Raw genomic sequence first — 17,835 nt, 5'->3', positions numbered from 1 at the left:
CAATTAGGGCCTCCCAATGCCAGCTGACCTTTTTTCTCTCAGTGGAAATGTCACTGTCATGTTTCTCTTTTAATTTGTGACTAAGAATGAATGTCGTTACCCACAATCTCTTTCTCCTCTGATTACCAGTCGCTATATAAATAACACAACTGCAGGTAATTAAATTTCCGCAAACTGCAGATCTATTTAAAGGGAGGTGATCCTTAATTTAAGGAAGAGTAGAGAGAGCATCTTGGGAGGTAACATACTTAGGAGTAGCAAAATATCTTTAGATTTGAAATAATTTCAAAATAACTCCTGGTTCTAGACTCAGGAAATTATTGGTCATTCATTCTCTTAGCACACTCTGAAGTAGCTAAAGTACTGTGTAACTTCCTGTGGTCATAAAGTCAAATAAGACAAGGCTCCTGAGCCCTAGTTAATGGAAGAAAGATAACTAATCGGATGGGTTGGCATTATAGTATATATATGTATATCTATAATCTACATAAAATATAATAGGTGTAATGGGTTTATTAAGCATCAGAACTCAATGGAAGGGGAAGAAACCAGAGAAGAGTCTGGACAGGGTCTTGTGATCCTCCTGTTTCAGCCTCCCAAGTCTAGGATTACAAGTATATACTGCTGTGCCTGATTTGGGAGGTGGAGGCAGGAGGAGCCGTAAGTTTGAAGCCAGCCTTGGCAAGTTAGTGAGAGCATCTCAAAACAAACAAACAAGTAAACAAAAAGAACTGGGGAGTAGCTCAAGGGTGAAATGCCTCTGGATTCGATCCCCAGTTTCATTTTACTTTGTATTTTGAGACAGTCTTGCTAATTCACTGAGGCTGGCCTTGAATTTTATATTTTAAAGCCTTCTTTTTTGTTGTTTAACCTTTATTTGTTTATTTATTTTTATGTGGTGCTGAGAATTGAACCCAGTGCCTCACATGTGCTAGGCAAGTACTCTGCCACTGAGCCACAACCCCAACCCAACCCCTGGCCTTGAATTTTTGATCCTCCTGCCTCAGTTTTCTGAGTAGCTGGGGTCACAGTCATGGGCCACTGTGCTCAGTAGCAGTGGTTCATTCCTCCACTTTTTAAATACCTTGTCTGAGAAGTAGCACATGTTACTTTTGCTCAAGGTCCACCAGCCCTGACCTAACGTCTAGAGAGGCTGGGGAGGAGGGAAATGGCAAATGTTCGGTGAGCATCCCTCTACAGATGATAAGTTGGAATTCACCTTAAAGGGGATGGGGGTAGGGGACCAAATATGTCAAGGAAGAGAAATAAGGGCACAGGAGGCTTGGGCAGCAGCCACGAAGAGATGCTAGGTAGGATGTTAGAGAATGGTCGGACCTCAAGAGGGAACTGGGGGTGGTGAAGTTGGCCAAGGCAAAGCCACACCAAGAAATGAGGCCTTCACCTTCTGGAACTGCTCCCAAGCAATGAGTAGCTTTTGTCGTGGCCCTTTCTGTCCTCATTCCTAACACAGGGCCCCTGCAGACCTTCAGCAAGACTCATTCTGAGCTGTCCCTGGTCTCTAGACTCTGCCTGTTCTCTCTCTTTCTCTCTCTGATAACTGTCAGAGTGGTTGAAAAATTGATTCTGGGCTTGGGGTGCCCCAGATATAATGCTAGTTCTGCAGCTTAACAGTGAGAGTGTGGGCAAGTTACTCTCCTTCCTTGTTAGTTTCCTCCACTAGAAGATCAGGACAAGAGTAGCTATTATGAAATAGTTATATAGATTAAATGAGTTAACATGTGTAACGTGTTGGGCATACAGAAAGTGCCCCAGATCCTGGTTTTCTGAGATCAAATGTGCATCTGATGGCAACACAAAAAAAGCTCCATTCATAAAATTTTAGACTGTAGTATTGTTGTGGGAATCAAACAAGAACCTGCAAATGGCCCTCGAAGAGTGGGAGAAACCACACTTAATTTCACACATGGCGGGCCCAGAGGAGATCAGCACTCCAAATTCTGAGCGCCCCTTACCAGTTTTCACAACATTTATAAGCTATCTAGTGTCATAAATTTTCTAGTCTAAAATGATACATAATTGGGCACGATGTTTCAAAAAAAAAACACACCATATATGAGTGTGTGTAGGGGTTTTCAAGCGGGAGGTTTGTTTACAGAGCGTGATAAGGGAGACTGGCTCCCTTTACAAGGCCTTGGGTAAATCTCCAGCCTTGGCCTGGAGCCTTCACAGCGGCGTTTACACTTCAAAGGGACGTGGTTAGATGCTCAGGAAAGTCCTTTACAATCCAAAAGCTGGGAGTGAATGGTGCTAATTAGGTTCCCTGAAAACCAGCTGGAGGGAACAGGAGGGGAACTCTCCCTTTCCTGGACACTAATTCTTACAGACAGCGACCTTAGTTCACTTTATATCCAGGCCTGGATCAGTTACCCACTACAGTATCAGCACCCACAGAACATGTTTGGAATTATTCAGTCCCAAGTATCAGTAGTGCCCACAGGGGAACAATGGGCCCCATTAAGCTGCCCAGATATGATTCCACTATTGTCCTTCTCCCTAGCAGCTCATAGACATGGGGGGAGATGGATTCACTGACAGCACAGATAATTAGCACCAGGACAGAAGAGGTGTCTATGGGGCTAAGGGGGGCCATAGAGGATGTCTTTACCATATTCTTGAAACTTCTGCATAGATTAAGCTCATCTTAATATGACCAGATGATCTGAAATGATTGTTGCCAGATAAAATGCAGGCTTCCCTGTTAAATTTGACAAGCAAGTCTTTATTTCTTTAAACTATAATGATTACATAGGCCACAACTGTTAGAGGACATGGAGGGTTGCTGGTGTGACCAGGATTGTAGTCTCTGGCCTGAGTTGCCCTTTCCAGGGCCAGAGAGCCATGCATCTGGGCTTCTGAGGTCACAGCTGTTCCTCAGTCACAGGAAGGTAGAGAAGTCCTTCCAGGCATGGCGTCTGTGTCCTGATGGCCAGCAAAGCTGAAACAGAGGGAGGTGTGTTACTGTTCTGGAACTGTACCCTGCTCACAAACGACCATGGTAGGCAAGGACCAGCTCAGTTCCGGTGCCAAGCCCACTCTCACTGCAGCAGAAGGTGGCATGTTCCAGAGCAGACTCTGGCAGGCCTCCTCTAGATTTTCAGAGCCTAGCGCAAGAGTAAATTAAACATACCCTGTATTGAAAACTGCGTCTTCACAAATACAAGATTGAAAAATATGTGCAAACTCTGACTTTCACACGGCTAAAAGTTGGCAGGCTATTAAAGAAGATGGAATTTAATTATCATTGCACATGTCTGGATGTTCTGTTGAAAAGCCAGAGAATGTTTGGATGGGTAAAAACACAAATTATAAACTATTACATGTGTATTCCATAAAATTAGTTTTTCCTGTGTTCCTTACAGCAAAATTATGTTGATACAACTAAGGATTCTCACATAATTTGTGTTCTATTGGCAGTAATCATCTAAAAACAGGTTGGTGAACTTTTCTATAAAGCATCAGATAGGAAGTTTTACATTTTGTGAGCCGTATGTTTTCTGTGAAAGCCATTCAACTATGCCAGCAGGACTTGAAAACATCTGTAGATAAGATGTAAATGAATGAGCAGCATCATAGCTGTTTCCCAATAAAATTTATTTGCAAAAACATACCTGGATCTGGGCTAAGGAAATGAATAGACACTTCAAAGAAGAAGATGTGCAAGCAATCAACAGATATATGAAAAAATGTTCAACATCTCTAGTAATAAGAGAAATGCAAATCAAAACTACCCTAAGATTCCATCTCACCCCAATTAGAATGGTGATTATCAAGAACACAAGCAACAATAGGTGTTGGTGAGGATGTGGGGGGAAAAGGTACACTCATACATTGCTGGTGGGGCTGCAAATTAGTGCAGCCACTCTGGAAAGCGGTGTGGAGATTCCTCAGAAAGCTTGGAATGGAACCACCATTTGACCCAGCTATCCCACTCCTTGGCCTATACCCAAAGGACTTAAAATCAGCATACTACAGAGATACAGCCACATCAATGTTCATAGCTGCTCAATTCACCATACCCAGATTGTGAAACCAACCTAGATGCCCTTCAGTTGATGAATGGATAAAGAAACTGTGGCATATATATACAATGGAATATCACTCTGCCATGAAGAATGATAAAATTATGGCATTTGCAGGCAAATGGATGAAATTGGAGGATATTATGCTAAGTGAGATAAGCCAATCTCAAAAAACTAAAGGACGAATGATCTTGCTGATAAGCGGATGAGGACAAATAATGGGGGGTAGGAGGGGTTAGCGTTAGGGTTAGGGTTAGGTTTAGGGTTAGAGATAAGGAGGGTGGTAAGAATGGAGGAAGGAAGGACTGTATAGAGGGAAAAGAGGGATGGGAGGGGTGGGGGGGAAAGGGAAAAAAAGTAACAGAATGAATCAAACAACATTGCCCTATGTAAATTTATGATTTTTAATTAAAAAAAAAAAAAACAAACATACCTGGATCTGGACATGGTGATGCACACACCAGATACTCGAAGGCTGAAGCAGGAGGATCACAGATTCAAAGTCAACCTGGGCAACTTAGCGAGACCCTGTCTCAAGATAAAAAATAAAAACAGGGGCTGGGGAGATAGCTCAGTTGGTAGAGTGCTTGCCTCACATGCACAAGGCCCTGGGTTCAATCCCCAGCATCGCACTTACACATAAAAATTAAAATTAAAAAATGTCGGGGAATGTAACACAATGATAAAGTGCCAATTTGTGATGTTCAATCCCCAACATCACAAAAAAAAAAAAAGGAAAAGAAAAACATAGGTAACTGACTAGATTTGGTTTTCAGGATTTAAAATAAAATGTGATTATATTATTCACAGAGTACAAAATTTGAATATATTTTATAAAAATTGCAAATTAAAACTGATTATTGTTACAAAAATTCCTCAGCCTGTTCTAGAACAAGAATTGCAAATACTATGCCAAGTTGTGAGTACCTCTGGAGCCACCAATTAGAATGCAAAGAGGAAGAAAAAAAAGACACCCAACACTACCAGGAGCCAATATTTTATCATGCCAGAATCTGTTACATCCCTGCTGGGTCAGAGAAGGGTTGAATAATTTAATTAACCTGTCTCTTCTTTTTTAATGTATTTTTACTTTTCCATCCTCCCTACACTTTGAAGCATCTCTTTCTTTCTTTCTTTCTTTCTAATGTTGGCAGTGATTCCATGAGAAACTTTCTAGGCATTTGGAATCCATCACTTTTTGTCTTAAGAATGTGGGGCAGGAGACATGAAGAAGCACTTCCTGGGCTGGGGTGGGGCTGTAATGTGGGTGGATATTCACAGTCATGGGAGGGATACATGAATGCTAAGAATAAGATCTTGAGTGCCAAGGTGCTCATATGATTTTTGATGAATTAATTTTTTATGTTTATGTCATCTTTTTGAAATGTTTTCTTCCTATTAAAATGTTCCATGATTCACTTGCATTGTTTTTGAGTCAGATGATGAGCCAAAAGTGCTATTTTTGTGCATTAATAAATGTATTATTTATTTATTTTATGTGGTGCTGAGGACAGAACCCAGTGCCTCACACATGCTAGACAAGCGCTCTACCACTAAGGTACAACCTCAGCTCTATTTTTTTCTCTATGTGTGTATGACAAATCAGACACTTCCGTCCTCTAAAATGCCTTCATATGCAGTTATTTCAGAGAAAAATTCTTTTCTATCTTGGTTTCTCTCCTGATCCCCATTTCACTCACTGAAAATTGAAGCCTTCCTCCTTAATCCCACCCTCCTAGGCAGAGCAACTGAAAGGGTCTTTCCTTTCTCTGAGGCTCCAGAGGCATTTATTTGAGTCAGACAGCAATGCTTCTGAGAAACTAGATTGACCTAGAAGGCAAAGTCCTTCCTGTCTGTTTGCAGAGGTTATAAATGTAGTGCATGGTTTCAGCGAGCTATGGATCACCTCACCCAGTACATTTCCTCTCACATGGAGATGCCTCAGAAAGATCATGGAAGCTCGCTTGTGGTGGCATTAGGTCATCATTCCTGACTGAGGTGCAGAATTGGTCTCCAGAAAGCCATTTAAAGTATGCTCTGGAATAATTGTGTGCTCAAAGAGGGAAGATGTACTATATTCAATCAAATAATGTAAAATGTAATGAGTAGCCATTTAAGGATCTGTACTTGAATTAAACAATAACAAAATGAGTGTATTTCTAGAGCTTACATATCAGGGCCTGTGGGAAAAGATCCACTTGATTCCACACTGACCAGACTATCCCCAGAGTGTTGTGTTTAGTTTGGGGTACAAACAACTTTGGGTAGATGTAGTTAAAAACAACAATGGTACCGGTCAAACAAAAAGGAGTTACCTAGAATGATGTGAAGAGACCCAAAGCCAAGTCCTAGAATACCACATAGAGAGGGGGTTAAACACTTTCCACTCAAGTAAGTTATTCTTTATGAAAATGCACCTTAGTTAAACTGGGAAGGGAGAGATCCTAAAGAGCCAGCAAGCTCACAGCTACAGTGAGATCTGCTGATTTGCTGTCCAGCACCCTTTACCTGTCAGATGAAACATTACCCCAAATTTCCATCAGGAACTGCTTCTCCCCAGCCCAATCTGGCGGTTTGGAGGAGGCTGCCCCCATACAGGTTGGGCCCTGGTGGGTGTAGGCTAACTATTGGTCCTGTTATATAGTACAGTGGTGTGTTTAGTTTAACCGTGGACACTTGCCCCAGGGAGAGGTAGGCTACAAAGCTTTTGTGTCACTCTCTGTTCACTGGATTTGAAGCTGAGAGGATGTAAGAACTGCTGCTGAAGTCATTTTATGATCTGGAAAGGGGAACCTGGGAATGGGAGGAAGAACTGGATTCTAGTGGCTTTGAATCTCTGATCAAGTTCAATATGTCACTGAAATTTTGAGGTAGGGGGACCAATAAACCCCAGGTTTTATTTCAAGATTTCAGATCTTGTTTTATGTCACTTGATCCAAAATTCCCCTGAGCAGTGCCCAGCAGAGCAATGATGGAGAGGGATCCAGGAAAGAGGAACTTTGACAGCACCTGGCAAATTGGTAATATGGAGAGCAGGCCTGTTTGGAAAAGTGCAGGTGACTGATTTAAATAGCACATGACAACCTATGTTTGATGTGAGGATCTAAGCTTTGTGGCTTGTCATCCCAATATTGTGGCCGATATTAGCAAATTGTATTCATGAAGTAGCTACCATGATGCAAAAGAATAATTTGATTTTAAAATTTCCGGTGAGTACTTAGGGTTTATTCCACAAACCTGCCAGAGAAAATCAAAGCATAAGAAGTCTTTTGAACTGGCTAATATGTGCTTCCTTTTCCATTACCCACTTTGGCACAGATTCAAAGTTTCTCACTCATATCCATTGTAAAACAAGGGTGTGAGCAAGTTGGTACAATGTGGGACTGATCTGAGTTCTAGAGACAGTTCTGCGGGAGACAGTCACCTGGGGATATATCATCTGAGAAGCACAGAGTCTTTGAATGAACAGGAAATGAGACATGCAGGGAGATGACTAATCTTAAGCTTTTCAGCAGGGCTTGCTCCATCCATGCACAGCTCAGATGAATATGAACACCTGCTAGCAACCCAGGACTCACAGTAACTGACTCCAATCCTTCCTTCCCCTAGCATGTAGAACACTTACTGAGTGCCAGGAAATTGGCCAGATGCAGGGATAGCTAGTTAATATGGCATACTCCTTGTGAAACTTACAGTCTAGTGCAAAAGACAGACAAAGAAGGGACAGTCAGTGTAGGTAGTAAGTGCTAAAAGTGACTGATAGGAGACTTTGGAAAGAGGAACTGTGTGGAGAGTTTAGCAGAGAACAGACCACAAAGGGTCTCGTATGGCTTGTTAGAGATGATGAAATTTAGGTGGTGGGTAAAAGGAGTCCTAGAAGGGTTGTAGCAGGACTGGGGTGTACGTAGCTCAGTGGTATAGTGCTTGCCTAGCATGTGCAAGGTTACGGGTTCAGTTCTCAGCACAGGAAAAATTAAGGGGGGTGGGGAGTGATTAGCAAAATGTAATGGAGAGGATGTTTATCAGTTGCTTTACCCCCCTCTCTCGGAGAGCCCTCCCTGCCAATTACATTACAGGAGTGATGAGTCCTCATCAGTCACTCTGTGTCACTCATGCTTCTCTAATATGCACTTGATCAAAGCTGACCTCACAAGACCCTCTCCCAGTCTACTCCTGGTCAAGTGTAAGCATGTTAAGATGGTCAAGAAAGGTGCATACCTGTAATCCCAGCAATGCGGGAGGTTGAGGCAGGAGGCTCAAAAGTTTGAGGCTAGTCTCAGCAATTTAGTGAAACCTGACTCAAAATAAAAAATAAAAAGGCTGGTGATATAGTTCAGTGGTAGAGCAGCCCTGGGTTCAATCCCCAAAATCCCCAGTACCAAAAAAAAAAAAAAAAAAAAAAAAAGAATGATGAAAAAAGACTAGTCTATTCCAGGTATCTGGGTCTGCAATAGGAAATCTTATAGGCTGCTGGTGACTATATTTTTCAGCCAGGTGCAGGGGTAAAGCAGAGGAAACCCAGGAACTTACAGAGAGAGAGAAGAATAAAACAGATGTAATGGAAAAAGTGATAGAAGACAGCCCTAATGGCGTTCCAATTCCATATTGCAATCTATCCCTGAGTCCTGTATTTCTTTCCTTAAGTTTCATGAAAACCTCTTATAAAGAATTCTTTCTTTTGCTTAATTTAGTTCAAGTGGGATGCCTATATTTGCAATAAAAGATCATTAGCAGGTTCATATCTTAGGCAAATCGCTAAGCAAATCGCTAAGTACTTCCAGCTTAAGAAGGATGATTGGACACATGTTTACCTCTCCCCCTTTCTAATTCTTATTGCAATGACAGAAAAATATAAAAATAAGAGGCAGTTGCATAAAAAACAAGTGAAAATTGAGAAATGCTATTCATATAAAAACTTCTACATGAAGGTTCACAGCAGAATGATTTATTAATACCAAAAAGTTGAAACAACCCAAGTGTTCACCAACAAATGAACAGATAAATAAAAGGTGACCTATTCATACAGTGAAATATGTCGAAAATTTGGCCTTCCACAAAGAGAAGATCTAGTCTTTGTTGTTGACTTTCGGGAGTTAATTTTTATGCCCTTGGAATGCCTGATAAGGGAGTCTGCCTTGGGGACTTGGGTCATACCTTAAATCATGTTAAGACTGAACATTAAAACCACAATGAGATGCTCCTGCACACCCATCAGAATTGCTAAAAATAAAATGACTGATAGAACCAAGTGTTGACAAGGATATGAAGTGACTCAGGCATCAGTCATGGAAGTAATGGAAACCACTTTGGAAACCTGAACTTCTGAAGCTAGCTATATATAAATCTCATGATCGTGGATGTTTATTTACCCAACAGAATGAATACCATGAAAACCCCCCAGAATATGTACAAGAATGTTCATGGCAGTTATATTTGGGGTTAAAACCTGACAATGGTCCACATGTCCATCCACAATAGAATAGGTAAGGAAATGGTTGCATATTCACGCAATGGAGTATTTTGAATCAAAGAAGAAAATAAACTTCAAGTTGTAACAACATAGATAACTTTTCTGGACATAATGCTATTTAAAAAAGTCACAAGAAAGTAAATACTGTTGGGCTGGGGTTGTGGCTCAGTGGCAGAGCACTTATCCGGCAATCTGAGGCACTGGGTTCGATCCTCAGCACCACATAAAATGAATAAGTAGAATAAAAATATTATGTTCATTTACAACTAAAAAAATTTTTTTGAAAAGTAAATAGTATATAATTTCTTTTATGAGAAATTCAAAAGCAGGCAAAACTGAAGCAATATAGGTTAGAACCTTGATTACTATTAGGGACTGACTGGTAAAATAGAAGGATGCTTTTGGGAACATGAAATGTTATGTATCTTGGCACAGGTGGTGTGTATGTATGTAAAAATTCATAGTTGCCTCAGGAGGCTGAGGCAGGAGAATTGCAAGTTCGAGGCCAGCCTCAGCAACTTAGACCCTGTATCAAAATAAAAAATAAAAAAGGACTGGGGTGTAACTTAGTGGTAAAACACCCCTGGGTTCAATTCCCAGTACTGGAAAAAAAAATTATCTTCCCCAAGATGAGTCAAAGAAATTCTAATTTCCCCTGCCTTTAGCTAGACATAAACACTTTCTCTAACCTGCCTTCAATAGTAGGTCACAAGACCTTCCTCATTCCAGAGGGTGAGACCTTCCTCATTCCAGAGGGTGCCTACACCCTAGGCACCAGGAGGACTGAAGAATCTGAGCTGACAGGCTTTGCAGGTTTCCCTGCCCAGTTTTTTTTTTTTTTTTTTTGGTGGGGGGGTGGTGGTGCTGGGGATCGAACCCAGGGCCTTGTGCTTACAAGGCAAGCACTGTACCGACTGAGCTATCTCCCCGGCCCCCAGAGCCTGCCCAGTCTTTTAGTAACCATGCAATGAAGTCTCCATAAAAAAAACGAGAAGGATTGTGTTCAAAGAACTTCTAGTTAGCTGACCACCTGGAGCTCACAGGAAAGAGAACAAGACCCAGCACATTCCCGATTCCGTGGGCCCCTGTCTTGGGACCCTTCCACACCTCACGGTATACATCTCTTCATCTGCTAGCCATTTATATCCTTTAAAATATCCTGTACAATAAACTGCGAACTATAAGAATTGTGTCTTGCTGTGCCTTTCGGCCGGAACCGCCATCTTCCAGTAATTCTCCAAAATGACAAACACAAAGGGAAAGAGGAGAGGAACCCGATATATGTTCTCTAGGCCTTTTAGAAAACATGGAGTTGTTCCTTTGGCCACATATATGCAAATTTATAAGAAAGGTGATATTGTAGACATTAAGGGAATGGGTACTGTTCAAAAAGGAATGCCCCATAAATGTTATCATGGCAAAACTGAGAGAGTCTACAATGTTACCCAGCATGCTGTTGGCATTGTTGTGAATAAGCAAGTTAAGGGCAAGATTCTTGCCAAGAGGATTAATGTGCGTATTGAGCATATTAAGCACTCTAAGAGCCGAAACAGCTTCCTGAAACGCGTGAAGGAAAATGATCAGAAAAAGAAGGAAGCCAAAGAGAAGGGTACCTGGGTTCAGCTGAAACGCCAGCCTGCTCCACCTAGAGAAGCACATTTTGTGAGAACAAATGGAAAGGAGCCTGAGCTGCTGGAACCTATTCCCTATGAATTCATGGCATAATAAATGTAAAGAAATAAAAGCCTGTGAACTTAAAAAAAAAAAAAAAAAAAAAGAATTGTGTCTTGCTGAGTTTCTATGACCTTCTCTAGCTAATTAATCAAACCCACGGAGCAGGTTGTGGGAACCCTGATTTGTAGCCGGTTGGGCAGAAGTTCCAGAGGCCCAGACTTCCAGGTGGATCTGAAGTGAAGTCCAGGTAGATAGTGTTAGAACTCTGAGTAGATTGTGTCTAAACTGAATTGGATTAGAGGACATCCAGCTAGTGTCTGCAGAACTGCCTTGGTGGCTTGCTGATGGGGAGGAATCCCCAACACCTTTTGGGATCACATGAGTGGTCTGTGTGCTGAGTGTGTAATGGGAGAAACCGGGTTTGCATTTGTGTTTTCTACTTAGTAAGTTACACCTCAATTTTTTAAAAATTAGAAAAAAAAGTTTCACTAGAAAGTCACACTGGAAATTCAGGCATCATATCATCAGAGAACTGAAAGATGATTATGAGACATGAAGCAGATGTGGTCAGCCTGATCAAACACAAGAGTCAGGGCACCTAGAATTCATGAGAGCAGGAAGAGAGCTTCCCTACAATAGTGAACTTAGAATTCCAGAAAGAACTCATGTTCAGAGTGAGCTGGTAATTCACTCACGAGCTGCGAACAGCTGTACCCATTCTCCCTTTTAGAAGAAGCTAGGCGTTGGGATGAAGCTTAGGGGTAAAGCAAATGCTTAGCAAGTGTGAGGCCCTGGTTTCTCTGCCCAGTACCACTAGGAAAAAAAAAAAAAAAAGTTGCTGATTTTGATTTTTTTCTCAACAATCTCTCTCTTTTTTTTTTTTTTCTTTGCGGGGCTGAGGATTGAACCCAGGGCTTTTGTGCTTGCAAGGCAAGCACTCTACTGACCGAGCTATCTCCCCAGCCCTGAACAATCTCTTTTTTAAAAAAATGTTTTTTAGCTGTCAATGAATCTTTTGTTCTATTTATTTATATGTGGTGCTGAGGATCAAGCCCAGGGCCTCACACATGCCAGGCAAGTGCTCTACCGCTGAGTCACAACTCCAGCCCTGGACACTCTCTTGATAACTCAGAAGTTATCACAACTACAGAAGTAAAATAAATAAATAAAACATTTTTTAAAAAAGCAGAGTTCTGGGCTGGGGTTGTAGCTCAGTGGTAGACCACTTGCCTAGCACATGTGAGGCACTGGGTTTGATCCTCAGCACCACATAAAAATAAATAAATAAAATAAAGGTGTTGTGTCAATCTACACCTAAAAATATTAAACAAACAAACAAACCCAGAAAAGCAGAGCTCTTAGAAATTGGAAGAAGCATGATTGCTGATACAAAAGAATCTGTCAGGTCTGGGGATATGGCTCTGTGGTAGAGCATTTGCCTAGTGTGCCTGAGGCCCTGGGTTCCATCCTCAGCTAACACACACACACACACACACACACACACACACACACACGTACATACCAGAAAGAAGGAGGAAAAAAGAAAGCAAGAAAAGAAACAAAAATTTTTCTACAGATGGATTGAAGAGCAGAATGGGCAGAGATGAAGATCAAATTTGTAAACAGGAAGTTCACTAAATTAAGTCAGAGCAGCTTCCCACATTCAGTAAATAAAGGCAAGAAAATGAAGCAAAAGAAATATTAAAAGTCATGGAGGCTAGAGGCAAATTGTTTAAAAATTGCCTATCATAAGTCCCAGAAGGGATAAATAGAAAGAATTGAGAGAAGAAAATAACAAGAGAAATTTAAAAATGTCTCTGCTGAAGAAAGTCTCTAGTCTACAAATTGAAATGGGTGCTGAGCAAGATTAATGAAATACTGCATCCTCATGAAATTTCTGGATTCCTGGGAAAAATAGAAAAATCCCCAAAGGGGCAGGATAGAGAGAGACACATCTCTGGGAAGGAATTGGTTGATAACCAAATTAGCATCTGATTCTCATCTGCAACAGTAATAATTCTTCTTCTTCTTCTTCTTTTTTTTTTTTTTGTACCAGGAATTGAACCCAGAGGCATTTAACTACTGCGTCATATCCCCAGCCCTCTTTGTATTTTATCCAGAGACAGGGTCTTGTTGAGTTACTTAGTGCCTCGCTAGATTGTTGAGTCTGGCTTTGAACTCAGGATCCTCCTGCCTTAGCCTCCCAAGTCGCTGAGATTACAGGCATGCGCCACCATGCCTACTTGCAACAGTAATTCTAGAGGACAAAGTTCTGGGAAAATTATTTTGAACAAAGAATTCTGGACCCCATTAAGTATCACTTCAATATTTTGAATCCAGAATTCTATACTTGGTTCATTAGGAGAGCAAAATCAACATGTATTTGGATGTGCAAAGATTTAGAAAGTTTACTATCCAGGAACATTTTCTGTGAGAGAAATTCAAAGATGCCCCAACAGAAGATGAAGAAGGAGGAAGTGAAGGGGAAAAAGGAAGTCATATGCCTCAAAATCAGCGGTGAGCGAAGCACCCAGTAGAACCTGTAGCTAAGTCCACAGCAAGATAACAGAATAAGGCATTTGTGTTCTGCAGCTTGCTACGGCAAGGTCAGTGATATGCGCCTTCACGGTCTGCTGGCCTTTATCAGTGAAGATCTAGCATGAGCAGCCTTCCCAGATGCTGGGCTTCCTGGTCCTTGCTGATTCACTTCTGCAGCCTGGCTGGTTTCTCTTCAGGGCCCTGGGTAGCTGTGAGGCTCCTCAGCTGATCCTGGGTCCGGAAGTGGGTTGTCAGTGGCTTCCTTTCAGGGTTTGTGGAGCAAACAGACCAGCAGCTGAGGCTTCCTCAAAGGAGGCAGGTGACTCTGTATGTGTGTAGGCAGAGGGGACTGGGTGACAGAGCCTCCCCATCACCTGAGGTCAGGTAAATGCTATACCAGTTGCTGCCTAAACTTGTCCTTTGGGGTCTGAAATGTGCTCCCAAATGCTACTGCTGCCCCAGGTCCCACTGGTGGGCACACAGAGGGTCTGCGTCCCTTTAGAGTGTGCTTGCCAGAGTACACTAGGAGGAGGCACCATCGTCAGAACGGGGAGCTGAGGCTGTGGCCTGCTCTTCTGAGCTGTCCCTTTCCACTGGTGTTTATTTTGCTCCTCTGAGAATGCTGATGTTTTGGGCAGGTGCTAAGGTTTGTCACTTTGAAACTCATGTTGGAGTTTAATTCCCCTTGTGAGGTGCTGGGAGGGTGAAAACTTAATCTAACCTGTGTTTCCAGGTGGGACCTTTGGAATGCGGTTAGAATTAGAGTTACAAGTGGAACCACCATCAATGAATAAGGATGGTCCTATAAGAGGAGGCAGGGAGACCACCACACACACACACACACACACACACACACGCACACACGTGTGCACGCTCTCTGTCTCTTATTATGTGATGCCCCATGCTACTTCAGGACTCTGCCAACACGAAGGCCTTCACCAGATGCAGGGCCTCAACCTTGGATCAGAACCATGAGCCCAGATACATGTCTTTTTTTTTAAAATGATTTACTCACTCTGTGGAATTGTGTTAGTAACAATAGAAAACGGACTAAGACGGTAAACTGCAGGTCAAATTAATGACTTCTAGCACAGTCACACATGCAGCCAATATGGCATTTGTTGCCCGAAGTCCACAAACTAATTCAGGGAAGTTGTTTTGTTTGTGTGTGTTTGTGGGGAGGGAGAGGCATATTGGAGAAAATTAGAGTAATCCTGCTGTTCCTCACTCAGATGGCAACTGTGTCTGAGAGTCACTGAGTTTCCAGGAATGAGAAGCCTACCTTTATTACCTAGAGGTGGCAGCAGGGGTATTTCTCCAAGGGGACAGGTCCCTGTTGTCAACCTTTACAAACCTGCTTGCTGGGATGACTTTGTTCTGGGAGGGGTGATGTGTCTTCTTTCAAGGTGAACTTCATGCGTTCTCAGATGTTGTCAGCTAGGGATAGATGTCTGTGGGGTGGGGTGGGCTGTTACAGAGGAAGATCTCTTTCATGTTTCAAAAACACAAGGTTTTAGCCAATATAATTCCAAAGCTTCAAATGTGTAAACCATTCCTGTTAGTACAAACTTCAAGCAATGAGTGGAACATCAGAGTACTTCAAATTCATTGTAGAGAGAGAGTCTCACCATTCCCAAAACATCCATGTATAAACTATGCATAATTTACAAGGCTGCCAGTGGCCTGCTTTTGGGGTGAACACTAGCCAGTGCCTAGGAAAGCTTGTTGTTCCAGGTGGTGAGATAAGAGGGACTCTAAAGAACGGTGATAACGAGGGGAAACTAGCCATTTCCCTTGTCTCCCATCTGTAGGCGAGGATCAAAGCAGAGTGACCTTGGTTGAAAGTAAAAGAATGTACTCATAAACACTGGAGATATTGCCTGTGCAGTGGGCACACTCTTTTCCTCTATGTTTCCCCTGCTTGTAGATGTGGTGCATCCCTCCCTTGTGTCCTGGCCTGCCAAATCTGAGAAGCACATGAGTAATAAAATGTCCACCCCTCTCCATTGAGTCCTCCAGTTCTCTCACTGGGATCAGAAAACAGTATGCGGGGGCCTCTGCAGCCCTGGGGTTGAACACCATCTCAAACCAGTCTCTGGAAAAGCAGGGCATCATTTCTGCTCAGGACTGGTAGCAAAGCAATGGACTTCTCCAGAAGGGACCCAGGGTATTGGGTACACAGACTCCCTACCCTCTTCTCCTGTCCTCAGCCCCAGATTGGAACCCACCAGGAAAACCCCACATTTTATGTTGGATGCAGACACTGTGAAGGCAGCCTGGGGGAAAGCTATGGAGAGAGCGGGCCACTGTTCAGAATGAAGTTCTTCTGCTTGCCTGCCGTCTCCTTCCCACGCTGCTGGCTCCCACAGCCTACTCAGGGTTCTTCTGGAATCCTACCCACTGTGTCTTAGGAATTGGGGGTTGGAGCTTTCCAAGGAAACTTTCTTGTGAATCTGATTCCATATTGATTTGTCAGGATCCAGAATTGATTTGGATCTACATATTAGTGCCTGCTGATCAAATGAAAATAAAAATGAGTATGTAGTTTTTTTGTTACTTTTTAAAAACCATTTAAACCATTTTTAAATGTAAAGCTCCATATTAGGTACATTCACATTGTAGTATGACCATCACTACCAACCTTCCAACAGAATATTTTTCATCTTGCAGAACTAAGACTCTACACCCATTAGAGGAAAATTCCTCTTCTGCCCCTGACTCCCTGGCAACCGGCATTCTGCTTTCTGTGTTTATGAATTTCACTACTCTAAATATCTCCTGTTCTTAGAATCATACAGTATTGCCCTTTTTTTGGTGGTGGGGGGTACCACTGACCACATCCTCAGCCCTATTTTGTGTTTTATTTAGAGACAGGGTCTTACCAAGTTGCTAAGTGCCTTGCTGTTGCTGAGGCTGGCTTTGAACTCTCAACCCTCCTACCTCAGCCTCCCAAGTTGCTGGGATCACAGGCTTATGCCTCAGCACCTGGCTAGTATCGGCCTGTTGCGATTGCACTCTTTACTTTAGCATAATGTCTTTGGGACACCTCCATTTCATAGCATGTGTCAGAATTTCCTTTCCTTCTAAGGCTGAATAATATTCCATTGTAGGTATAAACCACATTTGCTTATCTGTTCTTCTATCAATGAACCTAGGTTTGCGTCTATCTTTTGGCTATTGTGGATAATGCTGTTATGAATACAGATGTGCCAGTATCTTTGTTGTGAAAAAATGTTTTCATGGTGCAGCAAGATATATTAAACTAACCTTCAATATTTCTGAGCCTTTGAGGACAGAGTCTGAAACACACTGACAATTCTACAACTATTAGAAACATCCTTCCTGGGCCTCCAGGAGTAGAAGAATAATTTGTTCTGGAAGGGGTATCTTGGGGAGATACTCTTGACTGCACATACCTGCTCTAGTTCTTTAAGGTCACTTCACATATTCAGTAATTTTAATATTTTAGGTAGGATTTAAGTATTTTATCTAACCATATGAAGATTGTCTGATGAGTAAATTAGTGTAAGGAAACTTTTTAAAAAATGAAATTGAAAATGATTTTTTTGGTACTGGGGATTGAACCCAGGGGCACTTAACCACTGAGCCATATCCTCAACCCTTTTAATTTTTTTTTTTTTTTAAATTTTGAGACCAGGTCTCACTAAGTTGCTTAGGTCCTAAGTTGCTGAGGCCTTGAACTTGTGATCCTCTTGACTCACCCCCCACGTCACTGGGATTACAGGCATGAGCTACCACACTTGGCAAAAATGATTTTTTAATGGTGTGAAAATGAATAGTTTTTCTTGTGAGACCAGGGAACTGATATTTGTGTGGCTGAAAAAAGAGCTAATTTTAATGAACAATATGTAGACAGGAGCAAAATAAAATGTTTGGATTAGTAAAAAGAGTACTTTGCATTTCCTTCAACAATTCTTACGTGGTGCTTCTGAATTAAAATTTAAGCCAGGCATGGTGGTACATACCTATAATCCCAGCAGTTGGGGAGGCTGAGAAAGATTGATTGCAAGTTCAAAGCCAGTCTCAGCAATTTAGCAAGAACCTAAGCAACTTAGGAAGACCTTGTCTCAAAATTAAAAATGAAAGAAGAAC

The 17,835-nt window shown here is 42.0% G+C and overlaps 1 protein-coding gene across 1 annotated transcript; it reads left to right on the top strand.

Annotated features, from left to right (window-relative positions):
- The first annotated feature begins 10,716 nt into the window (after positions 1 to 10,716).
- Positions 10,717 to 11,262, top strand: LOC306645835 (large ribosomal subunit protein eL21-like). Its single transcript, XM_079113971.1, has one exon. The coding sequence runs from the start codon at positions 10,753 to 10,755 to the stop codon at positions 11,233 to 11,235; it is 483 nt and encodes a 160-aa protein (XP_078970097.1). The 5' UTR covers positions 10,717 to 10,752; the 3' UTR covers positions 11,236 to 11,262.
- The last annotated feature ends 6,573 nt before the right edge of the window (positions 11,263 to 17,835 follow it).

This window comes from Sciurus vulgaris (assembly GCF_902686455.1).
Source record: "Sciurus vulgaris genome assembly, chromosome: 15".
In the NCBI taxonomy this organism is placed as follows: Eukaryota; Metazoa; Chordata; class Mammalia; order Rodentia; family Sciuridae; genus Sciurus; species Sciurus vulgaris.
Note: the sequence above shows the minus strand (reverse complement) of the source record. Positions and strands in the feature narration are given on the sequence as shown.

What these genes read in the sequence shown, in the direction of transcription:
- LOC306645835 (XM_079113971.1), top strand. Translation starts at nt 10,753, where the DNA reads ATGACAAACACAAAGGGAAAGAGGAGAGGAACCCGATATATGTTCTCT.